Source organism: Manis pentadactyla, chromosome 2 (genome assembly GCF_030020395.1).
Source record: "Manis pentadactyla isolate mManPen7 chromosome 2, mManPen7.hap1, whole genome shotgun sequence".
Lineage (NCBI taxonomy): Eukaryota > Metazoa > Chordata > Mammalia > Pholidota > Manidae > Manis > Manis pentadactyla.
The window spans coordinates 78,488,956-78,499,497 of record NC_080020.1 but is presented as its reverse complement, the minus strand read 5'-3'; the positions used below and the strand labels follow the sequence as shown (position 1 = coordinate 78,499,497).

Genomic DNA, 10,542 nt, shown 5'->3' with positions numbered 1-10,542 from the left:
TCAACTGAATGTCTAATAGCACTGAGGAGGACCCTGAGGTATCGCTCTCCACCCAACAGGGCTCTAGATATCTATCGTAGTGATCCTCTCCCATTAGGCTAATACTTTCACCTTACATCTGTTCGGAAAGCCCGCAACTACTTCCCGCCGCCAGTTGCACCAGACTTTTGTTTTTCGAAGTCTAGTTCAAAGGTCCTTCTCGAGGAAGCCTTTGCGGGTTTCTCCCACCCCACCGACACTCCCGTCCATCTTGCTCACTAAACTGAGTTCCAGACAGTACGGACTGAGCACTCTTCACCTGTGCGTCTCTAGCGTCTAGCGCAGCGCTCTTCAAACGCTAGGCGCTCCACAAACATTAACTCAACCACATTTACCCACCCGAGAAGAGACCTCGGCACCCACCTCCTCTACCGGCGCCCGCCCCGGCCTTGGCCGCCGGAAGTGATGCTCTCTCGGGTATGACGTGTTCCGGTCCCGAGTTCCGTCGCCGCCGCAGGGGTAACGGCATCTCTGGCTCGCTAACTCAGCTGCTCTGGAGGATTCGTGCTCGGTAAGACGGTGCGCTCGGCGAAGTGAGATGGGGCTCCTGGGCCTCTGGGCCCCCAGATGCCGTGGCATCCCTTTGTTTGTTCCTTGGGCCCCGGCGGGAGGGCTGAGGAACTTGTTGCTAGGTGCCCAGGAGATCCCGTTGCCCGGTGGGGCAGGAGGTTCAGGCTACGCGGCCTACCCAGGGTGCCGGAGCGGGGACCCGCCTCAGCCGAGGGCTCTGGGCCTGGGCCGGGGCCGGTGCGTCCAGCCCTACGGGGGCCCGCCGTGCTACTGGGCTCCGCCGACTCGGGCATGATACCCAGCGCTTCCCCCTTCTCACGTACTCCAAGGAGGGATAATCCACCTTTAAACAGTTCCTGCCCTTAGTGGGATAGTTGTGGGATCTGCAATAACTTGGGTCTGCGCGTTGGTGTAAAGTGGTGTGGAGCGTCCCACACTTATTCATGGCTCATCCCCTACCTTGTGTTGAAGGGATGTTTCCGTGGTAGGAACCCAAGTTTAAACCCTAGTTTGGTACACCCTAGAGATGCTGCCCCAAGAGGTTGCGATTTAATAACTGAGGATGATTTGAAGCTACTGGGCTGGCAGTAGCTTACACTCTAATTAAAGAAGATCCGGTATCATCTGTGACTGAAACATTGGTTTACTTATCTGTTTTCCAGGAAGAGTTGTAATGACAAACTTAACGTCAAAGGACAAGATTTCTGTATGCTGTGCAAATCGTTTGCGTTGTAAAGGCAGACTAGGCAAAAAGGTTGGAAGAAAACAGCCCAGGGACTTAGAGAGAGGAAGATAAACGGTCAGGAAAACTACAGAATTTGAGAAGAGTAACTTCATTCACTGTATTAACTGTGTGATTTAAGTTTTACAAAATAATTTGGAATAACTGAAATAATTTGGAATTAATGAATTGTTTTCCAATTTTAAGTATTTGTAGTGTTTGTTTTACTGGTATGGTAGCTACTAAGGGCTGGATTTACATTACAGGCATATCTATGCAGCATAATATAGAATTAAATATAAAGATAACTAAATGAAGTTAAGTGTTTTAATAATTAAAACTTTAACATATGGATATAATGTTATACAACATGAAACTGTAGTGTAGTTTTTTTTTTAAATGACTAACCAGACATGCTTGTCTTAAAGATCAACCATGACCAGGTGGGCACGAATTACTACCACACATAACAAGAGACCCTTGCAAGCAACGTCATGGGAGGACATGAAGAAGGGATCCTTTGAGGGAAAAAAACAAAGCATACCAAAGAGTAAGCAACTTGATGCCAGTAGGCTGTCACTTAAAAATGATACACCCCAAGCAAAACACAAAAAGAACAAAAAGAAAAAGGAATACTTAAATGAAGATGTGAATGGATTCATGGAATACCTAAGACAAAACTCAAAGATAGTTCACAATGGAGAGATGATAGCAACAGACAGTGAGGAAGTAAGGGAAGAAATTGCAGTTGCTTTAAAGAAAGATAGTCGTCGGGAAGGAAGAAGATTAAAAAGACAAGCAGCAAAGAAAAATGCAATGGTAAGATCATCCCTTGTACCAAAATGTTACTTTACATGGGTAGAAACTATTATTCATAAATTCACACATAGCTATTTTAGCGTCTGATTGCTGTTATGTACTAGATATGTAAAACATCCCTTTGAGGGTTAGTAATAGTACTGGGACTTTTTTAGCACCTCCTATATGCTAGGCACCCTACTGATAAATTATCTGAACAATACTGCATGCAAAGATGGTGGCACCCCCATATTATGGGTAAAAAACATTGATGTGCAGACAGGTTAAGTATCTTTATGAAGCTACTTAGTAGAAGAGGTGAAATTCAAACCCAGAATTTGTCTGACTTCAGAATCTGCCTTCCAGTTGCCCTTTTTCAAACAATCATTTAAAAAAAGATAAAACACAGAGGAGGGTTAGGTACAACAGGTTACATATGTGTGGTTCCTGTTACTTGGAAAGGATGTCCTTTTGCCTTTATCCATGAGAAACCTGAGGCATGAGAAGAAATCACACCAGTTAGTAACAACAGAGTTAAAACTTACTGAAACTCCCTAGACAGTTGCTGCTTCCTTCTCATATTACACTCAGAGGAATGCAGGGGGCTGCAGGTTTATTTCTGTAGTGGCTAGCCCAGGATTTGTAAACTATGTCAGACACAAGAAATGATTCTTTACCTTCTTTAAGTGAATATCACAAATTTTCTAGCAGTATACTACATAAGAATCAGGATTTGTTGTCATTTTAGACTTTAATTTGTTTATTAGACTTACTAAATGTAGAATACTCTTTGCACCAATATAAGTTTGAAACATAGCCTCCATAAACGTGTCTTCTATTTGTAGGATTAGTTCTATGCAGTGTGATATTTAAAGGTAATTATTTAGAGATAATACTGATGAAATGATCCATATGGATAAATTTGGATAGAAAAGAGAGTCATTTCTGTTCGGATCAGGATAATTTTGTTTCAATTGTACAATTATTTAAGAATATTTTTTAAGTCAAGTTAATTTAACTTGAAGATAATTTCATTGACATAGGCAGTATGGTGAATTGCAAACTATCTGAAAAAGTTTAATTGCAACCTTTGAAGAGAAGTTTTCTGTTTGTAATTAAGGGGAAAAACAATGTGTTTCAAGATAAGGAATGTTTTATTTTAAAGCATATACTTTAGTGTGTATGTCTTATGACTTACAACTTGTTTTCTTGTTTTTTTTTTAATACCTCATTCTAAGCATCAGTTCTTAATTGCTAATAAATTGATTAAGATATAGAAATGTACTGGTCTGCTCTCCACAGTCTCATCTACATTAAATATGCAGATCATTCAAGAGATTTGTATTTGGTGAAGATTAGGTTTTAAAGGTAAAAGCCTAACGGTGAACTGTCAGGTAACTAGAGACCACCTTGACTTCACTAGGAATTTAAGACTTCATAATGTTGGTGATCCAGTTTTTAGCGGTAGCTTTTCCTGCAGTTGTAGAATAAATGCATTTTGTTTGTTTGGACCAACTCATCCTAAATGTAAAAGACAGTGAAGAAAGGGAATCATTATTTTCCAATATGTTATTAAACAGGAAAAAAAGGGATGTAGTTGGAAAATGTTCTATGTTTTATTTTGCCTGATGAATTTACTTTTTAAAACTCCTGTGCTTATTTTACAAAAAACAAAAACAAAAAGAAAACTATTTGTTATCTAAGAAATGTATATACCTTTTTCCAGTTTAAACAAAATAGTTTAAATATCTACTATCTTTGATTAGGACTGATATTTTCATTCACTGCAGCAAAAAATATCCCCAGATTACTAGGATATATTGTAAATGTACTATGTAAAGTAACCAAACCATTGTTCAGTGTTGTGTTGGGGCCACATAATTCATCTTAGTATTATTCCTTTAAAATGTATTGTGTATAACTTTTTTTTATGGTCTGAGGGGGCAGATGAGGAAGGCTAGTATTGACTTCTGCAGAATGTAAAATTTTGGTGAAAGTACAACATACAGAACAGTGTACAAAGCACAGGAATAAAGCTCAGTGAGAATTCAGAGTGTGAATTACAGCACAGTGTGTATTTAGTACACATAACCAGTACTCAGATCAAGAAACAACATTACCAGTATCCAGAAGCCCCTTCTGACCCGTACACTCCTCAGTGTAACCACTATCTTGGCTTAACACTGACCTCTAATAGCATATTAGCTGTGCCACTTTTGAAAATATGAGTTGAATTATTCAGTGTCTATTCTTGTGTTTGGCTCCTTTCAACATTATGTGTGTAAGGTTCAACTGTGTTGATGCATATAGCTGTAGCTTATTCAGTCATTGCTGTATATTCTATTGTATAAATACAGCACCTTTTATTCATTTTACTGTTAAAAAAATGTATTGTGTATATATTTTAAAAATGAAACCTCTTATTTCTGAACATTAAAGAATGTACTAAATATATAAAAACTGTAAAGTATACTTTTGATATGAAATACATCTTATGATTTGAATCATAATTTAAGTGGAATCATTTGGCCCAAATTCATTCATTATATGAACTTTAAAAGTGCAAGTATCAGTAAGTGATCATTTTTATGGCTGTTGTCTGTTTCCTAGAGCTAATTCAGTTTTTCTAGTGCAGACATCTCTGTTAATAAAGTGATAGTCCCTACTTACTTAATTCATTGAAGTAGCTACCTTTTACAAAGCCATTTATAACTTTGTTTCTGAGATTGATGGATTTCTGGATTGAGGGTTTTCAAAAGCACCGAGACCCTTTAATGGAAACGATATTTCATTTTGTTTAGGGATTTAGAAACACTTTTTTCTACAAATAAAATACTGAGATGTCAAAGAGGTAGACAACTTTAAAATAAGAAATGCTTCAAAAATATTTTTTATAAGAAGACTTTGATAACAAAGCCAGTATAGTTTTGCAGTGTGGTAATTCACATTTTGTTTTCCCAGGTATGTTTTCACTGTAGAAAACCTGGCCATGGGATTGCAGATTGCCCAGCTGCTCTTGAGAATCAAGATACGGGCACTGGAATATGTTACCGGTGTGGGTCCACAGAGCATGAAATAACCAAGTGCAAAGCTAACGTAGACCCAGCTCTTGGTATGTTTTTTTCCTATCAGTTTTTGATTTGGTTAATGGGGAAGTTCCAGTAGGTAGTCAATTGTTTTTTTTTTCTCTTGATGGGGTTTGTTATGAGTGTGCCATTTAATATTTTGAAATCATAAGATTAAATTTTAAGTTATTTTAAAACAAATGATTTCAGAGTCTTTAAAATAATATGAATTACATGACTTATAATATACATAAGCAACTTAACACAGAACTGTTAATCCTTACAGGTGAATTTCCTTTTGCAAAATGTTTTGTTTGTGGGGAAATGGGGCACCTGTCTAGATCTTGCCCCGATAATCCCAAAGGACTCTATGCTCATGGTGAGTACTGTTACCCTTACATGTCAAAAATGGTGAGTTATCATTCAGAGTTGTGATTTAAGAATTGGTACTCTTAATCATTTATTGAATAAATTGTTGAGTAAATAACAAAACTTTCAGAATTGCATTTTTTATCAAGTGCTTTCTATGTACTGGACTTTTTGTGTAATATGACTTGCTACATTAATCAGAAAGAACTAAAGTGCAAATTTCAAATTCTTTGTGCTTACTTCAGCATCATTTGTGAGAGTATGCTCCAAACACTTTTAAATATGACAGAAGCAAAGGAATTCTCTCTCAAACTAATGTATAATTTAAAAAATGGTGTTGTGAATTTCATCTCAGCCTACCATTTTGGGTAGAAAGGCTGGTACATAGCATTCAGTATTTGAAGTAATTTTTGTTTCTGAATGTTTTCCTTAGTTAATTGTTTGGCACTGGATCATGTAATTTCTTAGCTTTAGCTCTGCAAGTATCATGGTCCCCACAAAAAAAATCTGTGATGTCTAGAGCTTTAAAGGGGAGTTGTCATCTGTTAATGTGATGGCTGGTACCATCAAGTTCTAGACCCCTCTTATATCATGTCCTGTGTTCCCTTGAAGAAGTCCAGTGAAAAAGTATAGCTTCTGGATCAGTCAGACTCGCTGTAGTTCTAGTACTACCACTCATTAGTTGTGGATCTTGGGCCGAGTTATTTAACTTCTCTTATCTCAGTTTCCTCATCTGTAAAATGGAGATGAAAAAACTATTTCATTGATTCTAAGATGCACATTTTTTTACATTTTAATATCTCTGAACTCAAATGTCTTTTACCACTGATGGGTCCCAAATAATTGGCAGCATTTTTTTTCTGACAAGTATGTAAAATAATTTATCTTAAAATCAGTGGTGCCTTTGATTTGGGGAACTATGGCATTTACCTTGAAGAGTTAGAATTAAAGTATATTATTTAAATGACTCTTATTTCACTATAGCATCTACAGTGGTCAAGAGGTATGTGCCTGGAAATGCTCAAAAGTACCTTTCAGTTTGAGTTAAGAAATAGGTTAGATGACATGACTAATGGGCAAAGATGGGATGGTCAAACAAAATGACTGGATACTTCTAAAAAGTGCAATAAGGGGAGCAGATCACACAGAAGTGAGAATTCAGTCAGGTTTACATCCTGTAGTGCCATTTTTCTGAGTAAGGCACTGATGAACATGATCATAATGCCTGACCATTAAGCAGTAGTGTTTGACCATTAACTGAAAGATTCATTTCAGAAACCCTGTGTGTTATAATTCATAATCCTGCAACGTTGCTTAAGCAGGCAAAGGAGTATTTTTGTTAGGGATAGGATGCCTGGCAGATAATAAGCACTAAAACAAAATGTCATTCCTTTTGTAACTGTACCCTCATCTAACCTGTACAGCAGAGTGGTGGTTCCTAACCCTTTTGGAGGTCACTGGTCATTTGAGAATGTGATAAAAACTATGGATATCCTTCTAAGAAATTCATCTCACACAAATTTTACTTACAGGTTCAGGAGTTTACAAACCTTTGCCTATCTAACCATGGTTAAGATCCAGGCTTCTGAGTAGGGGCTATTGGACATTCCAGAGACAAGTACCTTTGATTTTATCTCCCTTCTGTTTCTACTTCTCCCCTGAAGCCCAGGTTGAAGAAGGGGTGGGTAGGCACAGTTTAGTGCTCTGTGGGGTCAAGAGGAATGAAGAATGGACTTAGTGACAGGGATGGTGGCAGCTGCCTATGTTCCGGGTCCAGCTACCTTTGCCGTTGACAAGGTGGTGAGGACCAAATAAGATACAAAAGTGCTTTGAGACATTAAGTGCCTTGTGTTAAGTATGAAATGTTTTTCAATGACTGTTTTTTTGATAGGTGGTTGCTGCAAACTTTGTGGCTCTGTGGAACATCTTAAGAAAGATTGCCCTGAAAGTAAGACTTCAGGTGAGATTTCTGAGCATCCATTTAGAAGGGGTAACATTAGTATTCTGTGTTTTTGCCTAATGTTGTTATTGATAACTCAACGAAGCTCTGTTGATTTTAATTAAGGCAGCCTGGTTTCCTACTGCAGTGAAATCTTATTTCTCTCAGAGTAGACATGGTATTGAGCATTAGTTGCTGTTCTCAGGTGGGAAAAAAGTTACCAGTAAGCCCTATAGGACTCTGATTTTATAAAGCATCTTACTCATAAACATTTATATTTGCTAGCTAAAGAATTTAATAGCAGAGCCAATTTTGTTAAAGCATTCACTAAGAAAATAAGAAATGAGAAAATAGCTTTCAATATTCTTATGATTGAATATCCTCATATGTGCGTTGCTTTGTGTGTACTTGAAGGATTTAGATTTGGTTGCAATAACTGCCAAAAATATTAAAATTGTGTTAGCTGCACAGCATCTGGACAGTTACATTTTCTTCCTAATGATTTAACTGCCCTTGGTCATTTAAAACTTCATGTATGTTCACTATACCTGTGGCAGATTTAGGGGGAAGTAGAGACCAGTATTACCTTAGTTTACCTTGGTTAGAATGACAGTAGGACAGCCCAGCTTCTTAGGGCAAAAGTCCACTTCTTTTTTATTTCATGTAGTCACAGTACTCCACAAATAAGTCTGCCCATCCTTACTTCCTATCCCTAACATTTAAATTTGAAGACCAAGAGTTCTTGTTGACAGTCTTATTTAGAAGAAGTCTTATAGTACATTGTAGGTAGTAAGACTGAAATGATGGAAGTGGAATTTGAATTCTCCCTCCTGGGAGGATTGCCACTTCCCAAATGACAAGACTGACCTGACAAGCAGATGTTGTATAATTTTACAGGTGGAATCTTGTACATTTAAAACTGATGCTTCATAAGTCTTGCTGTTTACAGACTCTTGGAATTCATTGACTCTATAATGATGAACTCCAAGAAAGAATGAAAGAGCTTTCTCATCAGTTTGTGCATTGCAAAGCAGTTGCTACATTTCCCTAATTGGGATGAGAAATTGCCTGTGGTACTCTTGAAATCAAGGATTATAATCAATTACAGAATTGCTTACTTTCCTTAGCAATGGAGTCTTCCCGCCTTCTGATTATTCACGTCAAAACTGGTTCCTTTGCTAAACCAGTATCAATCTAGGTGGATGTATTTACTGTTTTTCTTACATTCTGACTTTTCTGATTCCTTTACAGAGCAAATGGTCACAGTTGGTCGCTGGGCAAAGGGAATGAGCGCAGACTATGAAGACATTTTGGATGTGCCTAAACCACAGAAACCCAAAACAAAGATACCTAAAGTTGTTAATTTTTGATACTGATTAGTACTGTCATTAGTTACCACCTCATTGTGGGACATCTGAAACTGGGCCTACTTCACAAATTGGAGCTGTGCTTCCTTGGAGGCCTGTATTGTAGATACCAGCATGATCTGGATGGGGCCAGTTCCCTGAGTTCTGTCCATCAAGGAGTTCTTCTACCTCTGAAGAAAATAACTGAAGAAAAGTTAATGCTTAAATTGGATTTTCTAAAATAACCTATTTTTAACAGATAGAACCTAGGTGTAGCTAGGTAAATGGTTATATATGTCAGTTTGTAACAATCATTTCCCTAAAAACAAATTCTGCATTAATGTGAACCACCCCTAAACAGAGTAACTGCTTTGCATTTGGGAAAGAATTTTGGATATATTGTTTTCTTGGTTCAAAGTATCAATATTAAAAATTTATTTGTAAGTTGCCACAAAATCTCTATTTTTAAAATGTTTAATAAACTCATTTGCTATTTACTTATTTTTCTGAATACCTAATTCTGGAACTAGCCATTGGCCATTAACATTAATGTCCATGTTACAATCCCTTTGGAAACATGATCTTTCATAAATCCTAGATGAGGTTAATTCTGGTTAATTTTTCTTTTAGTTTTGACATAAAGGATTGCACATTACTGGGGCTAAAATATAAGAATATCTAAACTTAACAGCAGCTCTTGCTTTGCCCTTAGTTTTCAAGAAAGAAATTTCAACCAACATTTAGTTTGGAGTACTTAACCAGTATGAGGGTACATATCAGATTGTATATCAAACTTAGTAGCATTTTGTTTGCATGTTTTAGATAAGTCAGGATGAGATGCAAGTTTCACCATAATAGAGTTAGAACTCTAATCAGAGACCCATTAGCTTCTTTGTTTGATTTGATGAATACATGCATACTTAATACATATATTTCATAAGGCTTAGGGCTCCCATTGTACTCTTTAATGGAGTGACTCTGGTGGATTGTGTTTCATTTGGAATTTTACCTGATTGGATACATTTGTAACTAAAGGAAATAGTTGTGATTAGTTGCTGATGCTTCAAAAGCAAAATATTTACCAAACAAGAAACACCTTTCTCTGTTTTAATGTCTGCACAACTTAACAGTTCTAGTCCTAATAAGGAGCTGTTCTTTTATATTCAGTGAGAGAAGAAAACATGACAGAAAATGATTGAGCATCCCAGAGCTTAAGGGAGTGAGTATCATTTGAAAGGAATTGTGGAAGTGATGCAGCTAGAAAAGGACAGCCATGCAGCCCTAGTCAGTTAGTCCAAAGACACCCAGGGGCATTTCACCTGTCCCGTCCTGTCAGGAGCAAAAGGCTCTGGAGAGGAAAACCTGACAGCTGAAAGTTAAGTCTAATGTTTTCTATACTATCATCTTCAATGCAGAGATGTTAGCGTCCACTTTGTCGTCTTTGGGTTAGTTTACATTTTAATCTATAAATTAGTGAAATCATTAGAAATAAATTGCAGGTACCCAATGTAACATTAAAAAGTTTATGGCACAATGGAATATTCAGCCATAAAAAAAGAAATCCTGCCATTTGCAGCAACATGGATGGATCTAGAGGGTATTATGCTCAGTGAAATATGCCAGGCAGAGGAAGACAAATACCAAATGTTTTCACTTAGTTGGGAGTATACAAACAAAGCAGAACAGAAGGAGCAACATAACAGCAGACTCACAGACTTGGAGGAGAGACCAGTGGTTACTAGGGGAGGGGTTGGA

General features: G+C 37.5%; 1 protein-coding gene across 6 annotated transcripts; it reads left to right on the top strand.

The window, feature by feature from the left end:
• The first annotated feature begins 412 nt into the window (after positions 1-412).
• On the top strand, positions 413-9,284 carry ZCCHC9 (zinc finger CCHC-type containing 9). Of its 6 annotated transcripts, none has more exons than XM_057493859.1 (7): positions 477-550; positions 1,212-1,348; positions 1,699-2,089; positions 5,030-5,180; positions 5,420-5,512; positions 7,394-7,462; positions 8,693-9,284. In XM_057493859.1, the coding sequence occupies exons 3-7, from the start codon at positions 1,706-1,708 to the stop codon at positions 8,809-8,811; spliced, it is 816 nt and encodes a 271-aa protein (XP_057349842.1). In that variant the 5' UTR covers positions 477-550; positions 1,212-1,348; positions 1,699-1,705; the 3' UTR covers positions 8,812-9,284. The 6 variants fall into 6 exon arrangements, with proteins under 6 accessions (XP_036770085.2, XP_057349842.1, XP_036770087.1 ...); XM_036914192.2 differs by having other exon boundaries at positions 1,212-1,376; XM_036914193.2 differs by having other exon boundaries at positions 1,212-1,391.
• Positions 9,285-10,542: the final 1,258 nt, after the last annotated feature.

What these genes read in the sequence shown, in the direction of transcription:
- ZCCHC9 (XM_036914190.2), top strand. Translation starts at nt 459, where the DNA reads ATGACGTGTTCCGGTCCCGAGTTCCGTCGCCGCCGCAGGGGTAACGGC. An exon ending in CAGCAAAGAAAAATGCAATG is followed by an intron (nt 2,090 to 5,029) that starts GTAAGATCATCC and finishes TTGTTTTCCCAG; the next exon opens with GTATGTTTTCACTGTAGAAA. An exon ending in TAACGTAGACCCAGCTCTTG is followed by an intron (nt 5,181 to 5,419) that starts GTATGTTTTTTT and finishes TAATCCTTACAG; the next exon opens with GTGAATTTCCTTTTGCAAAA.